Source organism: Gossypium arboreum, chromosome 13 (assembly GCF_025698485.1).
Source record: "Gossypium arboreum isolate Shixiya-1 chromosome 13, ASM2569848v2, whole genome shotgun sequence".
NCBI lineage: Eukaryota > Viridiplantae > Streptophyta > Magnoliopsida > Malvales > Malvaceae > Gossypium > Gossypium arboreum.
The window spans coordinates 91,725,283-91,750,572 of NC_069082.1; the positions used below are offsets into that span (position 1 = coordinate 91,725,283).

A 25,290-nucleotide genomic window follows, 5' to 3' on the forward strand; every position below is an offset into this window, starting at 1 on the left:
CGTAAATATATATATTTATATATATAATCATATTAGTGAATCTGCTAATACATACTTCATCCGGATGAAGTACGTATTAGCAGATTCAGTAATATCTAGTTGGACTGCCACGTAGGATTACCGTTAGGGAAATAACAAAACTTAACGGAAGAGTGATCACTTCGTAACAAAATAATAACATAAGTGACTAAAATGTAACATGAGGCAAACAAAAGTGACTATTTTTATAGTTTACCCATTTTAATATTATAAATGAATAGCAAGGTTTTGAATAAAAAAAAAGTTTACTTTGTTGGATGTGTTTTTTTATGGAATATTTCGCAGATTAAATAAGTGACACGTGTGTAACTTAATATTTTAAAAAAACAATTGATTTTATTTTATGGTAGTTAAATACGAACTTATTTAAATTTATATGTATTCAAAATTAAATGCAAAAATTTCATTTAAAAATCAAGAATACTTTGAAAACTACACATTTTTATCAAGGGAAAATGGTTGTATGAAACAATGACTGTATCCCTTTTCAATCATTTAATAACATGTACCTCTTTTCAATTTGTATCCCTCATTTAATTAATTTTTTAACCATAAATCCCTAATTCCCAAGTAAAAATTTCCCACCACAACTCAATCTTAATTAAAAATTTCTCTACAACGGTTGGTTGCTGCTATTCATTTGTTGTTTTCCAACAATTGTTGGCTACTGCTATTTTGCTATTTAATTGATTTTTTTCTTGGCACTTCTTTACAACTGTTGGCTGCTGCTAGGGGTGAGTATTCGATCGAATCGAGTCGAATTGAATAAAAAATTTTCGAGTTAATTGAGTTTTCGAATCTAATTTTATCATCCTAACTTTATTTGAAATTTTCTCGAATCGAGTCGAGTGAGATGAAATTCGAATCGAATCGAATCGAATATATTTGTTCGAGTTAATTTTTTAAAAAATGATTTTCTTTAAAATTTTTCAAAAAAAATAATTTTCTTTAAAATTTCTAAACATGATCATACAACAAGAAATTGAAATAAATAAGTGAATAAATAAAAACAACACAACATCAACCTAAATAACCAAAATGAGTCCAAAAAAACAACAAAAACAATACAACAAGATTATAATAAAAACATAAGTAAAAGTCGAAGTAAAAAACACGAGTCAAACTAAACAACAACATTATAATAATAAAAAACATAAGTAAAAGTCCAAAATATAATAGAAACCTACACCAATTCAAACAAATAAACAAAAAAAGAACACAACAAAAGTCCAATTAACCAACAAAAATAACAAACCAAACCAAACTAATAACAATAACACATCAGTTCAAGAACCATTAGTTTAAGTTTCTTCTTGTGCTTCAAACATCGATGACAATGGCATTGATAATCTTGAAACATCTAGTAAAAGTATTGAATGAGTTAGTTAAATGATGAAAATGTTCACAAAATAAATTAAATAAACGTTTAACTTTATAAACTAATACTAAGTATATTACCTTCTTATTCTTTGGGTATTTTGGATAAGTCTAGTAAATTTAAAAACAAAAGTATTAGTTAAATTATGGGAATGATTACTAATATAAATAACACAAAAGCTTATTTTATAAATTAAAATTTATGTATTACCATCTTCCATGGTTTGAAGTTCATCAACATAATCTTCAAGATTGATGGCATCATTAGATTTTCGAAGCCAATCTTGTGTGCAAACCAAAGCCTCGACCATGAGAGGAGTTAGAGAACTTCTAAAACTATCAAGAACACGTCCACCCGTGCTAAATGCACTTTCCGAGGCAACCGTTGAAATAGGAGTAGCAAGAATATCTCGAGCCATTTGTGCAAGAATAGGGAATCTAGGACTGTTCATTTTCCACCACAACAGTAAATCAAATGAACTTGAATTGTTTACTTCTTCATCCTCACCCAAATATCTATCCAACTCAGATTTGCTTTCTAATCGAACTTGTTTCTTCTTCTTAAGGTATTTTTGTTTGGCTAAGCCCGTTTTCATTTCTGACTGATCTATTTCCATTGAACTACAAAAATTTGTCAAAGAACTAGATCTACCTTCAAACAATTGAATTCTCCCGGCATTAGAAGAATACTCATTGAACAAGCAATGCAATTCTTTATCAATCATTTTCATAATGTCATTAGCAACATTAGGAAAAAGCAAGTTGACCCCAAAGTCCAAAAAACTCATTTTACATCGTGGATCAAAGATGACCGCCAAGTAAACTAGCATGTTGATCTTGTTTCCTTCACCCCAATACTTATTATATTTTTCTCTCATTTTGGAAGTCATAGAAATTATTTCTAGATCTCCACAATCTTGCCACCCATCAAAAAGACAATGCATATCTGTCAATACTTCAAAAAGTGAATGAGAGGTAACATGCAAAGATTCGGACACCTTCAGTGTAAGATGATAAAAAGGCTCTAATACTTTTATAACTCTTCGAACAATATCCCAATCATCAAATGTAGGAACTCCATCTCCAGCAGTAAGGTCAAGAAAAAAATTATGGTCATCACGTAAATATGATTCAAATGCACGCTCATATTTTTCGGCCACCTTTAACATCATATATGTTGAGTTCCATCTAGTTGGCACATCTAAACACAATTGAGCCTTACTATCTATCATTTCTTCTTTTACCCGTTGGTTGAATTTTGTCAACCTCGATGGTGATGCTCTTATATACCTCACAGCACCTCTAACTCGATCCACATACACAGAAGCATCCTTAATACCGTATTGCACAATGAGATTAAGATTGTGTGCAACACATCTCATATGAATAAATTTTCCATTTGCAACAGAAGCATTTCGATGATTCAATTTCTTTCTCAAATATTCAATGGCAACACTATTGGCGGATGCATTATCAACCATAATAGTGAAGACCTTCTCAATCCCCCAATCTCGAAGACATTTTTCAATGGTTTGACCTATGCTTTCACCTCTTTGAGCAGATATTGGGCAAAAATTTATAATTCTTTTTTGCAACCTCCACTCATCATCCACCCAGTGTGCTGTTAAAACCATGTAAGATATCCTCTGCAATGAAGTCCAAGTGTCTGTCGTCAAACAAACTCTACTTATATCTTTTTCAAAACAATTCTTCATCACACTCTTCATGGAGTTAAATAAATCAAGACAATCCCTTCTAATTGTCCAACAAGATGGAAGACTAAACCGTGGGCATGCTATAGAAAGAAAGTATTTAAAACCCTCTCCCTCTACAATTTTAAAAGGTAGTTCATCCACAATTATCATACGAACCAATGCTTTTCTAATAGCATCTTTATCAAACACCCAAGTTGATAAATCCGTCGTTTCTTGGCTAACCTTCACAAATGATAATTCTGACTGCTTCGGATTAGAAGTATTACCTTGAGGTTTTTTTAGGCATATTTTCAAATGGTTATTCAAATTCGTTGTAGAACCCGAAGTTGATTCCATGGTGTAAGTAACATCACATGCATTGCACCTTGCTCTCTTCTCCTCCTCTTTAGTCACAAATTTGGTGAAATGGCTCCAACAAGCTGCCCTTGGAGTAATCTTTTTTCGAGCATTTTCCTTAGTTGTTGTTTGATCATCTCTACTTGGGGAAGAATTTTATGAACTTTGAATTGAACCATCTCGCTTTGGATCATTCATCTACAAGTAAACAAAGAAGTTCATCAACAACAATAAACAAAATTTATTTATTAATAAATTTCAGATTTAGGATATTGAGTTTAAAAATTTAAGTCTAGGGGTTTAGAGTTTTAGCATTTATTTATAATTAATTATTTAATTTTATTTAAATAAAGTTATCAAAATTTATTTATAAGTCTTCTATTATTTTTATGTTTTATTTAATGATGGGATGTTATGTTATTATTAAGTGAGATTTATATCCAGAATATATTAAATAGAGAATATATTAAATATTCTCTTATCTATTTAAAAATATTCAAAGCACATAATAGATTTGTTTAAAAATAAAAGAATATACTTATAAATTACATTGAATGTTTATATTTGAGTTCGAATAACAAAATTAGTTACTTATATCTAAATCGAACAAACAGGATATCGATATTTAGCAAGTTGCAACTTGCAACACCGTTGAGAATGGAGTGACTTTTTTATACCTGCCCAATCCAACTTGGAAACCATGGAAATTAATTTAACTTAAAATTTTATACTGATTCTTGAATGAAGCATCCATGTTAAAATAAGCATCCGACAGGAAAAACTTAAAATAAAATATCTAGACCTTAATCAGTACTACTTGGCGATCATCTTTAAAATTACTATGAAATGCATTACCAACTTGAATGATATAGCTATGAAATGCATGCATATGTTGGTGTTAGCAATCTGTTTCATGTTGGATCAGTAGGCTTTAAAATTACTTTTTATTACCATTGGATTATTTCTTGCAGTAGCAGAATAACCTTTGGGTTCTTTAGAGTTTAGCAAGTTGGAATTAAGAATTCATAATATTTAAGATTTTTCTAATTCTAAAATTTATAATATTCAAGTTATAAAGTACCAAATTAATCATCAAAGCAACATGATAGTTATATTAAAATTACTAAACACTTCCAATAAACAACAAGAACTCAACTTAAAAAATACTAAAAATGGGTGTAATAAATTACTAAGAAGCAGAGGCAGTCAAGCACTCAAGCAGATGAGGAATACAAAGGAAGAAGTTTCAAGATAAATCTTACCTTAAAATGCAACAAATTGGAGTTTAAAATAGAAGAGAACAGCAGCAACTCGATTTTTGAAGGTAAAGATTTTGATGTGAAGAAGAAGAAGAAGAAGAGAGTTTATTTCAGGCTTTTTGAGAAAGATAGATTTAGGGTTTCAAAATAAAAATAGAGATTGGAAAGTGGAGTGGAGACTTGGAGGAGAGAACAGAAAGAAAAAATTGAATATGGGGTTTGGGTTTTCAAAAATACCGATAGAATTTTAAAATTTGGGTGGGGGTTGACCGGTTGGGGGTTTAATTTGGATTTTGGGGGAAAAAAATTTTGGGCTGATGGGCATGGGCTTAGGGGAATGGTTAAAGAATTAAAAGGTTAATATTTTTAAAAAAATAAAAAAATAGTTTATATTCGGTTTATTCGAATTATTCGAGTTATTCGAATTCGAAAATTTAACTCGACTCGAACTCAAAATTCGAAAAAAAATTCGAGTTGATTCAATTAACTCGATTAACTCGATTCGAATAATTCGAAATTCAAATTTTTTTTCGATTTTTTCGAATCGAATCGAATTTTGCTCACCCCTAGCTGCTGCTATTCATTTGTTGTTTTTCCAGCTGCTGCTATTTTGCTATTCAATTGTTGTTTTTCTTAGCATTTCTCTGTAACTGTTGGCTACTACTATTCATTTGTTGTTTTTCTAGCAACTATTGCCTACTACTATTTTTCTATTCAATTGTTGTATGCTGTTATTCTATTGTTGTTTTAAGGTAAGTTTTAAATTTAGCGGTTTCTATTTTCACAATATGATAATGATGATGATGATGATGACTGAATCATGAAAATTAAGAAGAAGGTACAATGATTCAAAGCTGCTGGCTGCTATTATTGATTGATTTTTTTTATATTAGACATATGATTAAATTAAATATGCATTACACCATTGCAAATCATGGAGATTTTCTAGTTTGTAATTATTTAGACGTTCTAGAGATGTTTTGTTTTAGTTTGGTGTGGAACTGTGTTTGTTTGGGATGTTAAGCATTTTTGCTTGATTTTCATTTGTTTGAAATATAGTTGTATTTAGAATCTTTGAAAGAATTGTGATTTTTAATATTAAGGATTTAGCTTAGTGAAAAAAAAATCTATATGGTTTTCGAGTTGTGTTTTTATTAGATTTTAATTGAATTTTTTAATGATTTCTTGTATTATCATGATTTTTTATTAGATATTAAAATTTCTTCTCAGGTTTTGTTAATTTATAATTTTCATTCATTGAGACAAATCAAGACGAAATAGTTCATCTTGTCGAGAAAAAAAGATAACTCCGTTGAAGAAATAAAAGTGGGATTGAAAGTGCATTCTGAAGAATAGACTTATAATATTGATAATTAATTTTCTTTGAGGAAGGGGTTTAGTATTCGAAGATGAAATAAAAGACGAAGTATGACTGAACCTACAAGAAAGCATGAATTTTTATGCTCAAAATCTAGGTATCATAAATACGAAGATGTTGGCAAAGTGAAAAAAAATAATCTTCTAGAGACAAGGACAAGTTGTCATGCTAAATTCCGTTTTACGATAGAACAAGGTGTTTGGATTGTTTCTTACTTTAATGATTATCATAATCACCACTTAGCAACTTCAAAAGAAAGAATTAATTTAAGATTAGGAAGAAAAAATTTGGAAGGACATGAAGATGTTATTAATTCAATGATTGTTGTAGGAATCAAACAAACAAGTTCATATTCGTTTCTCAGAAAGGAGATTGGGTTTGAAAATATTACATATACCAAATGAGATTTTCATAATTTCTTGCGAATAGAAATAGAGAAAATGATTGAAACAAGTGATGCATAGAGCATTATCAATTTTTTCGAATATAAGCAAGCTGAAGACCCTATGTTTTTCTATTCAATGCAAGTGGACCAGAATAATCGGCTAGCTATGTTTTTTTTTTAGAGAGATGGAAGATCAAAATTGGACTACGATTGTTTTGGAGATGTTCTTGTGTTTGATACCACGTATAGAACCAATAAGTATAATTTGGTTTGTGCTCCATTTGTCGAAATCAACAACCACTAGAATTGTTAAAATATGACTCCTATTTTTAGTCAAATTTGAAAAATAGTCTTTCAGTTAAACTCTGTTTACTTATTTCAATCAAACACTGATTAGTTTAGATTATTTTATTATTATTTGATTTATGAATTTAGCCTATAAATAGGCTCTTTTACAACCTTAGAATATACACCCATTAGAGATTAGAATTCATAACACATTTAGAGAATTTTGTGTTTACGTTTTGTGGGTTCTTTGTTTTTCGAGTTTTCGGGGTTTAGTTTTTATCTCCATCTTTTGTACTTTCGTTCTTTTGCCATTATAGAAAAATTATCTTTGCCCGTGGTTTTTTATCCTCTTTGGAGGGGTTTTTCCACGTTAAATTTGTGTGTTCAATTTCTCAATTTATTCCGCTATTTTACTTGTTCACTACTTAATCGGGTTAAAATCCTAACAAGTGGTATCAGAGTTAGTTCAATTTTTATAGATCAGCCCGTTCAGAGATGGCAACAACAAGGTTTGAAATTGAGAAGTTCGATGGTGAGACAAATTTCAATCTATGGCAAGTTCGGATGATGGCAATTCTAGTTCAATCAGGCTTGAAAAAGGTTGTTATTGGGAAAAAGCCTGAGAATCTAAATAAAACAGAATGGGAAGAGCTTAATGAAAAGGCTTTATCTGCAATCCAGTTGTGCCTCATGAATACGGTATTGCATGAGGTATTGATGGAGAAGACCTCATCTTCCTTGTGGAAAAGGTTAGAAACTCTTTATGCGACTAAGTCTCTGGCTAACCGTTTAGTGTTGAAACAACGTCTATTTACGTTTCGTATGAACGAAGGTGAGCTTCTTAGAGATCACATCAGTTAATTCATTACTCTTTTAAATGATTTAAAGAATGTTGAGGTTCATATTGACGATGAAGATCAGGCTATGCTATTACTGTGCTCTTTACCCCCTTCATACAAGTCTTTCAGGGAGACCCTGATTTATGGCAGAGACAAACTCTCGTTCGAAGATGTGAAGGGTCATTTGTTGAGTAGAGACAAACTCGACAATGAGCTTCATTTGGATAGCAAGACAGATAGGCAAGCTTCCATTTTGGTAGCATCAAAGAAACAAGATAAAAGGTGTCGCTATTGTAAAAAGTTAGGTCACGTCAAAGCAGATTGTTATAAACTGCGAAATAAAAAAGCTGCTGAGAGTAATGAGGAAGATGTAGCTGGTGCTAATTTGGTCGATGAAAATGGGGATGATTTCTTGTTAGTGTCAACAAGTGATAACACCAAGCTCACGTCCGAGTGGATCCTAGATTCAGGATGTCCTTTCCACATGTGTCCCAATAGAGAATGGTTCTCCACATACAGTTCGATTCAAGGTGGAGTTGTGCGCATGGGAAACGATTCATCTAGTAAGGTAATTGGTATTGGTACTGTTAAAATTAAGATGCACGATGGGACGATTAGGACACTCTCAGATGTCAGACATGTACCTGATTTACGAAAGAATCTCATCTCCTTAAGTATTTTAGACTTGAAAGGATGCAAAATCAACATCGAGTCGAGTGGCATTAAATTATCTCATGGAGCTCTCGTTTTGTTAAAAGGTAAAAGAACCGGCAGTCTTTATATTCTGGAAGGTTATACAGTGACCGGTGAAATCGGACGTCCCTCGTCTGTTACGGAGTTGAAGTCAAATTGTTTGGAGCGGAGGCAACTTGGTCATAGGAGGGAAAAAGGTATGACTATTTTGTTTAAGAGAGGTTCTCTTTTGGATACAGGTTTTGAAAAGTTAGGGCACTGTGTTCGTGAAAAACAGACCCGGGTTAGTTTTGATTTGGTAGTGTACAAGTCAAAGACTAGAAGTCTTCTAGTTTCTAAGCACAAATTTGACTCAGTTAATTCCTTGCATAGTTCAAGATAGGCTCGTGGCGGGCTTTGGCAAAGATGGCGTTGTGGAAATATGAGTCAAGGTGGAGATTTGTTAAAATATGACTCCTATTTTCAGTCAAATTTGAAAAATAGTCTTTCAGTTAAACTCTGTTTACTTGTTTGAATCAAACACTAATTAGTTTAGATTATTTTATTATTATTTAATTTATGAATTTAGCCTATAAATAGGCTCTTTTACAACCTTAGAATATACACCCATTAGAGATTAGAACTCATAACACATTTAGAGAATTTTGTGTTTACGTTTTGTGGGTTCTTTGTTTTTCGGGTTTTCGGGGTTTAGTTTTTATCTCCATCTTTTGTACTCTTCGTTCTTTTGCCATTATAGTAAAATTATCTTTGCCCGTAGTTTTTTATCCTCTTTAGAGGGGTTTTTCCACGTTAAATTTGTGTGTTCAATTTCTCAATTTATTCCGCTATTTTACTTGTTCACTACTTAATCGGGTTAAAATCCTGACAAGAATATTATTTTTTTCGGTTGTGCTTTTTTATCAGATGAAACCATTGAGTCATTTACTTGGCTATTTGAAACATGTTTAGAAGCCATGGGCCACTGGGAACCGAAGAGTATTTTTATTGATCAAGATCAAGCAATGATGAAAGCAATAGAGATTGTCCTCCCAAAATCTTCTCATAAATTATGTATGTGGCACATTTCAAATAATGCTAAACAACATCTTGCTAGTTGTTTTGCCAATGCCAAGTTCAAAGCACAATTAATAAATGCTTTTATATATTTGAATGTGAAATAGAGTTTGAATCAAGTTGGGCTACCATGATTGAAAATTTTGAACTTCAAGATCATGCTTGACTTAAGAGATTATATGAGCTTCGCGTAAAATGGTGCCCTACCTTTAGCATAGATTTTTTTTTTTGGCTTGGATTAGATCCACTCAAAGAAGTGAGAGTACGAACAGCATATTACATCAGATTATGAATTGCTTTTTGTCTCTTATCAGGTTATACAACATTATAAGGAAAAGGCAAAATAATTTCACCAAACAGAGTTAAATCAAGATTTTCGAGGTAAAAATGAAGCACCAAACCAAGTTAATGGATGTGGGATTTTAAAGCATGAATGTGATATTTACACTCTTGCTATGTTTAAAAGGTAAATGAGTTGATGGATTGCATACGCTTGAATTGTGTTGAAGTTAATAACATCAAAAATCTTTCTTTATATCATCTAACCGAAGATGGATGTGAAAGAATTTACTGTGTGGAGTTTGACATTTCAAATAGTGTTGTCTCATGTAGTTGTAATATGTTTGAAAGTCTTGGATTACTTTTTTGTGAATAACATTAAATAGATACTCGAAAAATATATACTTAGGAGATGGACAAAAAAAGCAAAGTCGTTGTTGGCAAGTGATTTTAGAGCCTCATCAGCACATGAAGAAAAATCTAGCTATTTATTGTGCCTCAATGAGTTCAACCATATCAGTTACAACCTTTTTGAAAAAGGTTGATTGACTCCTAAAAGTACTCAAATTGTTAAAGAAAAAATATTTGAGGCATTATAGTTAGTTGAAAAGGAGATGAATACTATGCAAAAAGCTAAAGATTTAGAGATTTTAAAGTATACATCTTTTCAATATGCTATCAATGATACCATGGGAGATCAAGTGAAAAATCAATGTTTGATCCTGTATGTGTCAAAACAAAGGGTTTAAGAAATTATTGAATGAAAACCTAATTCAAGAAAAAATCAAAACAAAAAAGGCATTGAACTTTCAAGTTTCAAAAGATAAGGAGAAAATATCAAGTGAGTATGCTTTCCTTTAGTATTATATTTGCATCTATTGGTTATGTTATTTAATTAATTTATGTCTTGATTTTAATGAAAAAAATAAAAAAAAAAGTTAAGTTTTGCTTTGCTATACTTTAATTTGCATATTGTCATATTTAATTTTAACAAATAATTGTTATTTTGATCAAGGGAAACAAAACAAATCACCTATGCATGAAGGTTCTCCATTAGTCTCTCCCAATAGAGGCTCAAACTCATGTTTATCCTTCCTATCATCAAATTCCAAGATTAATGACTCCAAACTACCATAACCACTTTTTTCATCCTCTACAGGTATTGATTGAATGCATTATTCTTTTTAAATGTCAAAATTCGTAAATATTTAAGTACATGTATTGTGAAATTATTTTTATGTAGGATTTTTCTTCAAATTGGAGGTTCAATTCTTCATTTAACATGAGTTATACTAAAATGCTGGAGGAGAATGATCCATCGCTATTCACTCAAGTAATATGTTTTTACTTATATTATATGAAATTATTATATGTATAATTCAAGGGTTTATCTAATAGTATAATACTTTTAATGCATGAACAATTCTCAAATGGTTTAGAATCTCAAAAGACTAATGATAATTCATGATAAAGACTTCAATTTTATTATTATTTGTAATTATATAATGTTTTGAGAATAATCTTGTTATATGGTTTTTATAGTGCTATCTTGTATTTTTTTCTTTTAGTATTTAACATGGAAGAAGTTCAATCAATATTTTTGTAAATATATTGATTTGGTAATTTGATGTTAGTTTTGAAAATGACATAACTAGAAATTTTAATATTTTTCATACTTTGCAAAAAATTCTCAAAAATTTAATGCACTCATATAATATGCATTTGTTTTGTGTAAATTCTAAATAAAAACACTCATATATAATACGCATTTGTTTTGTGTATATCTAAAATGAATAACACAATAAAATTCCACTAAACCTCATTGACTAGAGGCCCATATACATAAAAAATAAAAATTTCAAAACAACCACATATAAATACATATATGCATTTGAATACCACACATCTTCATGGTGTTTTTTAAGAATTCCACCCATATTATAATGCATAGTAGGCAAGAAAGGGATGGACTCTTTTGTAACATCCCCACCAGCAAAAATGACTACAATGTCAGAGATACTTGGAAGCCCCTCTTTGAGCACCTTTGGTGGTAAGTTATTCAAGTGGAGGTAGATATGATCCTTCAAAGGTCCTATAGATATAAATATCACACTTAATAATCTCAAGTTGTGAACATATTCATATTATATTTTCCTGTAATTGGAGTAAATGTTCACATCACACAACATACTAAATCAACAAATCTTTCTTATGGTACATGCAACAACATAGAGGAGTGTGAAAATTGATACCTATATCTTCAAGGGATTAAGACTAAAATTCATGCAAAATGCCAGATAAAAGCAAACACATATTTACTCTAAACCATAAGCACTATAATACAATACCTCACAGTACATATTGCAACTTCGTATACATTACTTAAGCAAGACAAACATAAATGACACTGCATAATAAAAATGCATGAAATGAGAAGATAATCATACCTACACCACAACCTTTCCTGATTTCCATGGTCATGGATCTTGAAACAACATCTCTTAAAGTAAGATCTTTGGTATCACAACATATATTCTCAAAAGTAGGCTATCAACATAATTATCACCTAAACATGAAGCCCTGTACTTTTTCAATAACATCCTAAGATAGCAATTGTCATGTTTCTGAAAACCAATCACTCATCCTTCAATTTTAAATCTATCCTCTTTCATAGGAAATGGTTTCTTCTTCTTCATACAATTACGCTAATCCCATAAGATGCATACTTTTTGTAATGGCAGAACCAATGGTATAGAAACAACAATTGAACCCACCAAACAAAATTTGATTGAAAGCTTTTTCTTTTATAAGGTACTTTTAGATTAAAATTAGTTTGGTTTAAGGCATTTAAGTTATAACAAGTAGAGAAACCAAAGAATTCATTTTTGCTAGTTTGCAGCAGTGGTTGCTTCTCTATTTATTTATCAACTTTTTTCTTCCAAAAAAAATCAGCCATGGAGAATGAAGAAATCCCAAAAAACGCTAATGAACATATGCTTACTTCAATACAACAAATTAGTGATTGAAAAATTCATGAAACCTAAATCCAAAAATTGAATGAACCCATACCCATGATTGGCAAATGAATACCTCAAATAAAATAACATTAAAAATTGAATGAACCCATACATGTAATTGGCGAATGAGTGATATCAACAATAGATAAAACCCCCAAAAAATGAAGAAATATCATACAAAAAAAACCCAAATATCTTGATTGTTAAAAAAATGAAAGAAAATTAAGAATTGAATGAACTCATACCTATGGTTAGCAAAAAAAGTGATGTAAACAATAGAGAATCGAAGAATGATAATTGTGAATGGTGTTATGAACTCAACCAAGATTTATGTGAATGGTGATGTGAAATCGACGAAAAAACTAGTAAAACGGGGGTACAAAGAATGAATCGATAAATGAACTAGGATTTTAGGGATTAAAAAAAATAGAATTGGAATTTTAGGGATTTATGGTTAAAAATTAATTAAATAAGATGTGAATGACATGTAAAAATTAGCTAAAATATTATTAAATGATTGGAAAAGGGATATAGATGATGTACTCTTTCCTTTTTATCAAGATAAAACTCAAACATTGTAAAAAAAGAATGAGGCTTTTGAAATCAAATTCTACATGATTGTCGTAAATCATGTATTAGAATAATGCATTTACCACCACAAACCTCTTTCAATATTACAATATTTACCACAAGCCAGTGATTTGTAGTGGAATTAAGCAAATCAATTGTAATAATGAATACATTCCTATTTCTAAATTCATTTTGCATCTATATATGGATCCCTGTAAAAATATAATAAGAAGCTCAAGTGAATAGTAATACAAGGTATGTGATAAACAATTCGTTATATTCAATTTATAATGATTTTATATTCATTTTTAAATTTTTGTTCTAATAAAGATTTGCAAAATAGGCTTAGGAACACAACTTTGTCCAGAAGTTGAGATGCTTTTCTATAATTTTATTTTTACAATTAGTCAATAATTATATTTTCACAATAGCAATGATAATTTTCATGTATTGCCAATATTGATATATTTTTATAATTCTTCTATTTACAATCGGGTAAATAATACAAGGTTGATGTTGTTGGTAATGCAAAAGAAAAAGATAATCTCACATTGATTGGGAAAAGGCTTTGAAGAGGGTTTAAATATAACCTTACTTATTATCTTTGTTGAGTAATTGAGGCTAATGCCTAACACACATATATTTTCGTCACCCACTCAGCCTGTGTCCATGTTAAATAGTTGGGTTATTCTCCATGTTAGACACACAACAGTACAGAAATAATTTCTTTCTCAAAGCTACACAACAATACAATAGTTGTGTTAACCTTAGGGGCGACGTCCATTACTTGATTACATCGATCAGGGCGGATTTGCTTACAAGATAGTGTTTCTTCTATGGCATTGTAATTATTTCATTTATTTATGCACAATTTATTTTTTCCTGTCAGTGCTAATGATTTGTTTTCCGGTAGTATATTTCCAACAATTTAGAAGCAAAACTCATAATACTATTTAAACATGTCTAACATGATGAACAAGTTTAATCTTGATCTAACCAAGCTCAAGCCTCTTGACGGAAACAACTACTGTCGCTGGTCTTAAAGGATGGTTATATTTTTCAAACAACTTGAAGTTGACTATGTCCTATTTAGTCCACCTATCACCGAGAAAACTGGATATTTTGCCACTGTTCACGGAGACTCGGACATCAATACCATAATAAAAGCCAAGTATGACAAGGACAAAAAAAAAATGTAAGAGTTCACATGTTAAGCCACATGGTTAACAACCTCTTCGACTTATTTGTCAAAGATAAGTCAGCCAAGCCAAGTTGGGAAACCTTGGAGAAGAAGTATGAGGCTAATGATATTGGAACTAATAAGTACGTCATTGGAGAGTGACTCAAATTCTATATGACTGATGATAAGCCGATAATGGATCAAATACATTTCTACAAAAAATTAGTTTTTAACATCCTAGTTGAAGGGATAAAGATGTATGAAACCCTCTAAGCAAATGTTCTAATTGAAAAATTACCAAAGTCCTGGTCCGACTACCACAATCTCCTGAAGCATAAGAAACGAGACATTTCTTTGGAGGAAATGATTTCCCACATGAAGATTGAGGAAGCCAATTTCTACATGAAGATTGAGGAAGCCAATCATCTTAAAGATAAGGCTTTAGTTACTTCAAGTGAATTTCATTTAAAAGCTAACCTTGTGGAATCTAGTTTTGGTCTCAAGTTTAACAGGTTAAAAGGCACTAAAAATTCAAAGAAGAATACAAAAATCCAGAACAAAAGGTTGTCAACTTCAAGAAATTAGGAAAGGATAAATCCAACAACTCTATGAATTGTTATGTATATGGAAAAGTTGGAGACAAAGCATACCAATGCTACTAACTTGACTGCTAGAACAAAAACAAACTACAAGCACATCTAGTTGAAAAACCCGATGAGATAATAGCCTCTATGGTTTCTGAAGTGAACTTGGACTTAGTTGGGCAAGAGGCTGAGTAGCTTAGGAATCTACTTGCAGAGATTCCTTTATTGGAAAAACCGACACCTCCCATATCTCTATTATGTGATTCACAAGATGCAATTTGCGTTGCTAAGAGTCAAGCTTACAATGGTAAGAAAAGACATATTTGAATAAAAGATGAATCTATGAGATATTTAATAAAGAATTGAGTACTTGATTTGGAGTACATAAGGTCTAAAAGGAACCTAGATGATCCACTAACCGAAGGGTTAAGTTGGAAAATGGTTCTTGATTCGTCAAGGGGGATGGGTCTTAAGCCCAATAGTTAAAGAATTTATGGTGGATACCCAACCTAGTTTTCTAAGTTCAACGTGGTTAAACGAAACCATGGAAACACTCATATTGTACATTTTACCTATCCCTATGGAAAACGATGTACATGCATAAGGTTGAGTTCTTACTCTTAATGAATTCATATCACAGGGTTTGGATGGTCCTGTTGACACGGACATGATGAATTCATGATTATGTGAGGTTGAGTTTCTTACTCTTAATGAGTTTATATCCCAGAGTTTGGGTGGTCCTATTGAGACGGACTTGATGAATTAACCAACACATGAGGTTGAGTTTCTTACTCCAAATGAGTTCATATCCCAAAGTTTAGGTGGTCTTATTGAGACAAACTTGATGAATTCACCAAACTGAAATTTGAGATGTTAAGCTTAATAAATGATCTTAATGATTTCATAGTCTTGATTCAAGTAGTCTATATTGAGATAGATTTGATTAACACCTACGTAAGAGTGAAGAACTAGCCACCTTCTATGAGGGACATTGGACAATCTTTCTTGAGCACTTACTAGCATCCTGAAGTGTATTGGCTAAAACTTGTTGATTTATCGCGAAACATCAATTGGATCTGAGATTAGTCGTGTGTCATGAATTAACCCCTATCTTAACAAGTTCAAGATTCGCTCACTTGTTAAAGAGAAAAATCACTTATTTCACTATGTACTAGTTTAAACCCACAAGATACTAGTGCTTAAACTGCTAATTCCACTATTACTCTTTTCATGTTTTACCTTTTCTAATTTTTACAAAAAGTTTTTCTAATTCTTTTGCATTTGTTGGGGAATGTTGGTAATGCAAAAGAAAAGGGAAATCCCACATTGGTTGGGAAAATACTTTGAAGAGGGTTTAATATAGCCTTACTACTTACCTTCATTGAGTAATTGAGGCTATGGCCCAAAACACGCGTGCCATCACTCGTCTGGCCCGTGTCCATGTTAACACATGTCGTTTTTGGATAAATTTTTTGTTATTTTTATTTTGAGAAAATTATATCATTTTAGTTTCTAAATTGTTACAATTTTGACTTGACCAGCCAGACTATTGCGTTTTTTTAAGAAACTAGCTTCTAACCGTTGTGTTTTTTATGAAATGACTCTTCAGATTTATCGTTTTACCTTTTTGGATTTACTGTTTTGCCCTTCAAAAAATCCTATAAATAGTTGGGTCATTCTCCTCGTTAAACACACAACAATACAAAAATCAGTTCTTTCTCAAAGTTTGGCTGTTCTCGTTTCTGAAAACTTTTTCTGCTCAATTTTTCTGACCAAGTTTTCAATCTTGTTTTCCCAGCCTATTTTTCCAAATTCTTTTTCTAGAAGAGCAATATCAATTGTGTTCCACATTCTTTATTCGAGTGTACGAATATTGAAGTTCTATGTTAACTTTGGGGGTGACATCCACTGCATGGTTACACCGGTTAGGGCAGATTTACTTCTAAAGCAGTGGTTCTTCCACGGTATAGTAATTATTTGTTTATTTACACGCAATTTATTCTTTCCTTTCAGTTATAATGATTTGTTTTGCAATAATATATTTTAAACATATGTTTTTAAATATTTAGCTTTTTTCTTTCTTTAATGTGTAATTACGTTTTCATTATTTCAATAATAGACCAAAGAAACCAAAAGCTTCAAGTATAATCTGGAAGGGTTTAACTATACAAATTTTAACAATATATTTCTAATGTAATATTATAAAAGAAATACATGACTAAACTTTTCATAACAAAATATGTAATTTTAAGTTTCACCATTTTGCTTTACTCACTTCAATTTCATTTTTTAAAACTCTTTTGATTTTAAACCTTAATTACTTAAAACTTGATTTAAAAGCTACACAAACTTCAGTTATCTTTAATTTCAAGATATTCTTGATTTTTATCCATTATGAATATATGTTTAAAAATAAAAATTTCATAAATACTTTTGGCAATATAAATACAGTGATTTTCAAAAGTGTAAAATAAAATGTTCAAATTAAGGAAAGATATTACCTTATGAATAATGATGGTGATGTGTCCCACAAATCAACAAGTTAAACTAACTTTTTACCTACAAATAACATATTAAACCCTAACAATAAAATTATGGAAAATAATTCATTTCTTTTTTTTAGATCATACCGGGTTGGACATTTTATTAACAAAACACAAAATAAAACAAACAAAACATAAATGCCCAGAACAACCAAAACGACACAAAACTATGAAAAACTAACGACAATAAAAGTAGTATAGAAAAAGACAAAAGGAAACATTGAAAAAACAAAAACAATAGATTACTCCAGCCTGATTTGAACACCTATCAGATCATCTTCATTTCTAGAACTCCTTTTTTCTCCATAGATGGATCAGTTCCCCGAGCACAGACCCTTTACCCATATGATCTCCATTTCTGCACTCCTACGCCGGTTTAAGAACATCGAAGCTTTTGTTCAATCCAATTCACGTTCTCGATGAGTCCCTAGACCCCGTGATATCCTAGCGAAATTTGACAACGCACCCACCAAGTACACTTCTACTCCTCTTCTCGAACTTTCAAATGCGATAGTATGGGTCAAACGATTAGCTGATCTAGGTAGATATTTAAAATAGATTTCTTTGAAACCACTCTTTTTTTTTAATATCTTTGATTATATTATTGATCTCGGATCTGTCAGTTTCATCTGATATAATTTTTTTTATAATTGTTAACGTATCTCCTTCTATCTCAACTATATTGACTCTCATACTCTTACCCAATGTTACCGCTTGAGAGCACGCAAGTGTTTCCATCGCGAACAAGGATCTAACCCCCATGCAGTGTTGATTTTGAGATAATAACATCCCTTCTGTCATCTCTGACCACTACACTCGATCCTGATCTATACTATTTGGGATTAAAAGCAGTATCAAAATTTATTCGTATAAAAGGATCTATAGAGGGAATCCACTCCAAAACGATACATTTCCAAGTAAGTACATGACTACCTAACCCATCCATCTCCATAATCTATTTACCTACAACCTCTACTGCCCATCGTCCGAAATTTTTAGACCTCTCATGAAGGGATTTCTTTCTCTCATTCTAGGTTACCCACATCGCACAACATGTCTTCCTACGCATGTCATTTGAACCATTCTAAAAAACCCAGGTAAGCCATTCCTTAATATTAAACTGGGATTGAAATAGAATCCAAGAAATATTAAGCCTATTCCACATTTCCTTTGATACAAGGTAGTCCCAAAACACATGGTCAATCGTCTTTAGACCCCCACCACATCTAGGGCAAGCTAGCTGAACTCTGATTCTTCTGTTATAAAGATTAATTAGAGTAGGCAAAAAATTCCAAGAAATTTTCCATGTTGTAATTTTTTTGTTTTGTAGTTAAGTTTAAATTCCACAATTTCCTGTAAAAGCCCTTTGTGGCATTTTGAAGAACTATAAATTGGGAATCCCAATTACTATCAAGGATAAGCTTATAAGCACTACTCGCTGAGAAGGCTCCTGAAGGTTCACCTCTCCACACGACCATATCCTCGTATTCTAACCTGGCCAAAGGAATTCTCAGTATTTTATCAACAACACTCTCCTCAAAGATACTCCTTATTAGACCCACATTCTAATTCCTACAAGAGTGGTTAGTCAAATCATATACCTTAGTTAAACTATTTTCATTAATATTCCAATAAACTTTGTAATTTTTAGCCCCAACCAACCAAGCATCCTCTCGGATTGAAATTCGGTCTCCTCTTCCCACTCGCCAACCAAGGTCGTCTTGAAGCGAACCCTTTGTGAACCTTATACTGAGCAAGGTAAAAAAAGGTAGTCCCCCCTAACCTTGCCTGCAAAAAATCACAACTCTAATAATATTTGGCTTTTAGAATGCGACTCAATAAAGAATGGATATTACTAATAAGATGCCAACCCTGCTTGACTAACAAAGCTATATTAAAAAAAGATAAACAATGGAAGCCCAACCCTCTATTTTCTTTAAGCGCACACAACTTTGCCCATTGACACTAATGAAACCCTTTCTGACATGACTTTTCTGCCACTAAAATCGCACTATTATACTTTCCAAATCGTTGCATAATGACTTAGGCAACAAAATAGGGCATCGTATATGTTGGAATGGCTTGTAAAACCGCTTTGAAAAACACCACCTTACCCCCTTGCGACAAGGGCCTTGTACTCTAATTATCAATTCTTTTTTTGACCTTATTCTTCAAAGCTTAGAAAGTTATCTGCTTCTATCGACCCACCATATTTGAAAGTCCTAAGTATCTTTCTATCTCATTAGATTGACGAACCTCCATCAAACATGAAACTCGAATCTGATCCCCTTCAAAAGCGTTTAGACTGAAACACACAGTGGATTTTTCATAATTAATACACTGATCGGAGAAGACTCCATATTCCTTTAAAATTTGTTTCATAGTAGTAGCCTTTTTATCCGTAGCTTCACCAAAAATAACACAATCATCTACAAATAAAATGTGTGTTAGTTATGGACCCCTCTTACTAGCCTTAGCACCCTTAATCATTCATTCATCTAAAGTCAATCTCATAAGAGTAGATAATCCTTCACTATATATCAGAAAAAGAAGCAGACTCAAAAGATCACCTTTTTGAAGCCCTCTACCTGGCGCAACCTCTCCCTTACTTTCCTATTTAGAACCGCCAAGTATGAGACCGATGAGATACACGTCATAATGGTTTCCACACATCTACTAGAAAAACCCATACGTTCCATCATTTGTTTCAAAAAATCACATTCCACTCGATCATAAGCTTTACTCATATCAAGTTTAAGTGCCACAAAATCCTTCTTCTAATAAAACATTAATAGCAATTAAATGACCCGGCACAAAAGCACTCTAGGCCCCATCAATGCAATCCTCTAATACCCTCTGGAACCGATTGGCTACCATCTTAGCAATCATGTTATAAAGAATCGTGCATAAACTAATAGGTCTAATATTTGTAACATTTAAAAGAACTAAAATTTTACCTTCATTTAGTACCTCTAGACAGTAAGAGGAAATATCCTTCCCAACAAAATGCCAACACCTTTTATAGAAGAGAGCCGAAAAGCCATCGTCCCCTGATGCCTTCGTAGGACCCATACTATTCAAGCCTCTATGACTTCTTTCTTTATGTATTCTGTCGTCAACAAACCATTTGCTTCATTAGAGATACATTGTCTCTGTAACACCCCGTACCCGAGTCCATTACCGGAATCGAACACAAGGTGCACACAGACTTAACTTAATTATTTTCACAGTCCATTTAGAAATTTTCAGACAAGCTGGTTACTGCGTCACTGTCGCCTTAAAAATCATATCTTGAGTTTCAAAGCTCGAAAATCAGTTTCGTAATTTTTCCCTGAAACTAGACTCATATGTCCATCTACATATTTTTTTCTAGAATTTTTGGTTAGGCCAATTAGTACAGTTTATTAGTTAAAGTCTCCCCTGTTACAGGGATCGACTACACTAACCTTCACGCATTACGACTTGGATATCTCCCTGTACAGGGCTTCAATACTGATGCCGTTTGTTTCTATAGAAACTAGACTCAAAGAGGAATCTATAAATATATGGCATGACTCCTAATTATCTCTGGTTAATTTAAAATGAATTTCCAAATTCGGAACAGGGAATCCAGAAACCGTTCTGGCCCTGTTTCACGAATACTTAAATATCTCTTAACATACAACACATATGACTGTTTCGTTTCTTCCATATGAAAGTAGATTCATCAAGGCTCATTTATATAATTTATTCACTATTTAATTCCATTCCTGATATTTTTAGTGATTTTTCACATCCATACCACTGCTGCTGTCAGCATCTGTTTTCAAGGTAAACTTTACCTATTTCGTGGTCTCCATGGACCAACTAGAGTTTTGTCATACATAGGTCCACATATGATCATATTTAGCCATTCCAAGGGCTGATCATTGCCCAACACTTCCATTCCAGTTCATAGTCACATCATGAAACCATATATATATACATAAACACAAATGGTCTAATGCCATACTCCACTTCTATGCGCCATTTTCGCATGGTACATACACACATACATCACAAAAGTACTCGAAAAACAACAAAGGGTAGTCCTATACATGCTATTTCAAAGCTCAACCAAAATTGTACCAAAGGGGGCTTTGATAGTGTGGGAGACTTCGACTTCCAAAAATCCCGAGTCCGATGGTGACGAGCCAAAATCTATAAAACAGAGAACAAAGAAACGGAGTAAGCAATTTATGCTTAGTAAGTTTTGAGCAAGGGATTCAGCACAACAAAAGTATAGCATTCATATAGCTAAACGGATAATTTCATATGCACACATTCTCAATATCATACTTACTTCACATTACCAACCCTTATGTTCATACACAAAAGATCAACTTAGCCAAAGCGGTAGCTCGTTTATCAAGCGACGAATACTTATTTGTAAGGGCTCAACTAATTCAAAGCACATCTGAAACATACCTCATTCTGGAATTTTGCAAGCGTATTAACTGAAATTTTACAGCAAGATTGCTCATTCCCGAATCACGTACCTTGAATTTTATCCGGATATGGCGACTCGCTCAAAAGCCTTCGGGACATAGCCCGGTTATAATAGCTCGCACAAATGCCTTCGGGACTTAACCCGGATTTGGTAACTCGCACAATTGCTTTCGGGAATTAACCCGGATTTGGTAACTCGCACAAATGCCTTCGGGACTTAGCCCGGATACCATTCGAATAACCAATCACATATATCAACAAATCATAACACATTCTTATTACATTCTCATTACCAAAGCTCTAACACAAGTTACTTATCATATTTACAATTTCGGCTCAATAGCCACACACAAAGAGCATGATTTCAATTTGCTTAACACATGATCTAATCAAATCATAATCTAAGCTCCATTACTCGAAAACTTACCTTGGATGTCGTCGAACGATTTCGATGGCTATTCGACCACTTTTTCCTTCCCTTTATCGGATTTGGATCCCCTTTGCTCTTGAGCTTAATTAAATAAATAAATCGATTTAATCATTTGAGCATCGAAAAGAGGAACACAAGGCACTTAGCCCACACTTATACCTTAGACATTAAAGTCACATTATAACATCCTGATTTTTCGGATTTATTCGTGGTTTTCAATATTTTATAAAGACTTTAAATTATTGTATTTGGATGTGAAATTAATATTTTGAGTAAGTAAATGGGCTTATGGAAGGCCCATGAGTTAGCCAAAACCAGTTGAATTTTTGGAATTTTAGACTTAGGAGTTAGGGGTTACGCTAAGTGGCCCTTAAGTAGAGTTGTGGGTAAATTGCATCACAAAAGAGCCTTGGTAAAGTGGCAAGGGTGACGCCACTAGGCTCCTAGAAAAGTGGCATGTGGAGCGGTGGGGAAGGCATGGGATCGATTCCTGTGTTGACAAATAGATGCATTTATTTTTAAGTGCGGGAGGGTAAGTGTTGGAGTTCGTGGATTCTGCTAGAAGAGAGTTGGATCAGTTTAAATGCTTGGATTAAGGAGGGATAAGGGAGAGATTTAAGGATTTGGATGAGGCTAGGAGTTGGCAATTATGGGAATTGAAGAGGAAAATCGGTAGGGGTATTAGGTTGGTATTTGACACTTAGGGTATTGAGTGGTGCCGTTTTTCTTCTTTTTAACACCTTAGGGTTGTTTTCCTCTCTTTTCCTCTCTGGCAAAACTACCACCTCCCTATTCTTCTTCTTCTATTTTTCTACTTCAAAACTATTCATCATACCTGCTATTCATCAATACTTTTGCGAATCTATAAAAGCGAAATCTCGTGATCACTTTGCTTGTGCCGATTTCTTCAAAGCCGTGTCCTTCTATGTTCTTTGTTTTATTAATCTCGATTATCTTTTCTTAATCCTAGATACTTGACGGTAATTCTACTTCAAGGTTATAGTTCCACATTATCATCTTCTTCACCACCCAAAAGCCGAAAGTACCATTTGGTTTAGGGCTTATAGCGAAACTTCTTCAAACTCACGGATTCGGGTTTTACCATTGTTCTAAGGATAAATCTACACTAGATTGCGTGGAAATCAAGTAGGAGTAAGGGGTAAGTACTTATCATCTCGGATCTGTTCTTATTTTGCGATGTTAGGAAAAGTCGAAATCCCAAAAATTAGGGAGGTCATCGATTTGAGCATAAGGCTTTAAGGGTTTGTAACTAATGTTTTCTCTCGGTGATTAGAGTCTTCTTAAGTGTTGGATAGAAAGCGTGAATCATTGGAGCAATCGGATTCGAGCTAGCTATCGATTTTGACAAAAGGTAAGGTTTCAAAGGCTTTTAGGGACATGGTTCGATCATGGGTGAGTAAGTTTTGGAATTTAGTGATTATAGTTTGTAAATAAGCACTTTGTGCTAATCAATTGTAGGATATCGAAGAGATCTCATTAGCGATCGTCATGAATCGGTGTGTCTTAACACCTTTTCTTAGTTCAATTCAAAAAAAGTCAAATGCCAAATTCCAGCATTTCATAAGCTTGTGAGTATCTGAATGCTCTCAAGACATAGAGTAATTGTTAGATCTAGCACCGCAAAGTGGTAAGTAAGTTTGTGTGACGTTTCAACGTATTTGAAATAGGGCCTCGATGGGCCAAAATCGGGCCCAATGGGCTTACTACCAATATGGGCAAGAGGTGGGCAAAGTAGCTGTCGGTTAGATGGGAGAATCAAATTGCATATGATTGTTAAGAATTACTCGAATAACGTGTGTAGTTGCGTAAGTACGAAATTACCCTAAATAGCATAATTAAAATACCCTAGGGTTTAAATTGGTTAAACGCATGATTGATTAATCTTGTATTTTACATGATATGCATTTATTAATATTTGTTGCATGAGATTGGGGTATTGATGGAGGAAGTCTTGAATGTGGTTCATCCACGTCTTGGAGGCTTTGCCTCAACTAATCGATAATTGAGCGTTCTTTCGCCACTGTGGAGTGTAGAAATTTGGGTGGGTTGAGATATTCCCACATGGAGTGTAGAAATTTGATGCGAGGCGATGTAGCGGTTGGTGGGTTGAGTAGTCTCCCATTTAGGCTTGCATTCATTCCCGATATTGTTACATATGTTCTTGAATCGGGCCTATGGGTCATCTTGTTATGTTAAAAGGGCTAAGGCCTTGCTCATGTATTCGAAAAGGGCTTTGTTCTCATGTCTCTGTTATCTGTATAGGGCTTAGGCCCAATGGGCTCGAGTGATTTTGGCTTTGGATGGGTTTCAGATATACCGAGTTTTCCCAAACTCACCCTTCCTCTTCCATCCTTGCAAGTGAGCCCTAGTTGGTGGACTTGGAGCTGGGCGGGATTCAGAGTGGCCATGAAGCTTGATTGCCGATTTTAAATAAGTTTAGCATTTAATTTGGATTATTTTTATTGTGCTTGAAGATTGTAATAAGGCCGCTCTTTTTACTAATTTTATTTTGGGGATTATTAAATTGGTTAGCACTAGGGTTCGTTTTATAAAAACTACTTGTTTATAAAAGATCACGATGACGCACAAAGTTTCCGCAAAGTAAATGTTTTCCAAGAGAATAAATATTTTAAGCAAGCGTTTTCAACCTTAATCATTTTCTTAAGATGGGCATAATTACGGTTTTCGCAAAAATTATACGAGATGTTAGAGTGTGGCAATGGCGGTGTGCATGTCTAGGATTGGATCCGAAGGGAGCTTGGTACTTAGCGGTCCGACGGACTCACCTCCTCTTCTTCTGGTTTCCTACACGGTGCACACTTAGTTCACTTTAA

General features: G+C 33.1%; 1 protein-coding gene and 1 long non-coding RNA gene across 2 annotated transcripts in view; both read right to left on the reverse strand.

Annotated features, from left to right (window-relative positions):
* Positions 1 to 1,157: 1,157 nt before the first annotated feature.
* On the reverse strand, positions 1,158 to 1,781 carry LOC128286610 (uncharacterized). Its single transcript, XR_008277225.1, has 3 exons — positions 1,628 to 1,781; positions 1,498 to 1,527; positions 1,158 to 1,399 (listed from the first exon to the last, which is right to left on the reverse strand). It is a non-coding gene; the product is annotated as an uncharacterized LOC128286610 (long non-coding RNA).
* A 73-nt stretch (positions 1,782 to 1,854) lies between these two features.
* Positions 1,855 to 25,290, reverse strand: part of LOC128286825 (zinc finger BED domain-containing protein RICESLEEPER 2-like) — a 52,732-nt gene continuing 29,296 nt past the window's right edge. Inside the window, exons 2-3 of the mRNA XM_053024555.1 lie at positions 1,911 to 3,606; positions 1,855 to 1,860 (exon numbers count right to left, since the gene is read on the reverse strand). Of these exons, the coding sequence (XP_052880515.1) occupies positions 1,855 to 1,860; positions 1,911 to 3,606 (1,702 nt within the window). The remainder of the gene's footprint in view (positions 1,861 to 1,910; positions 3,607 to 25,290) is intronic.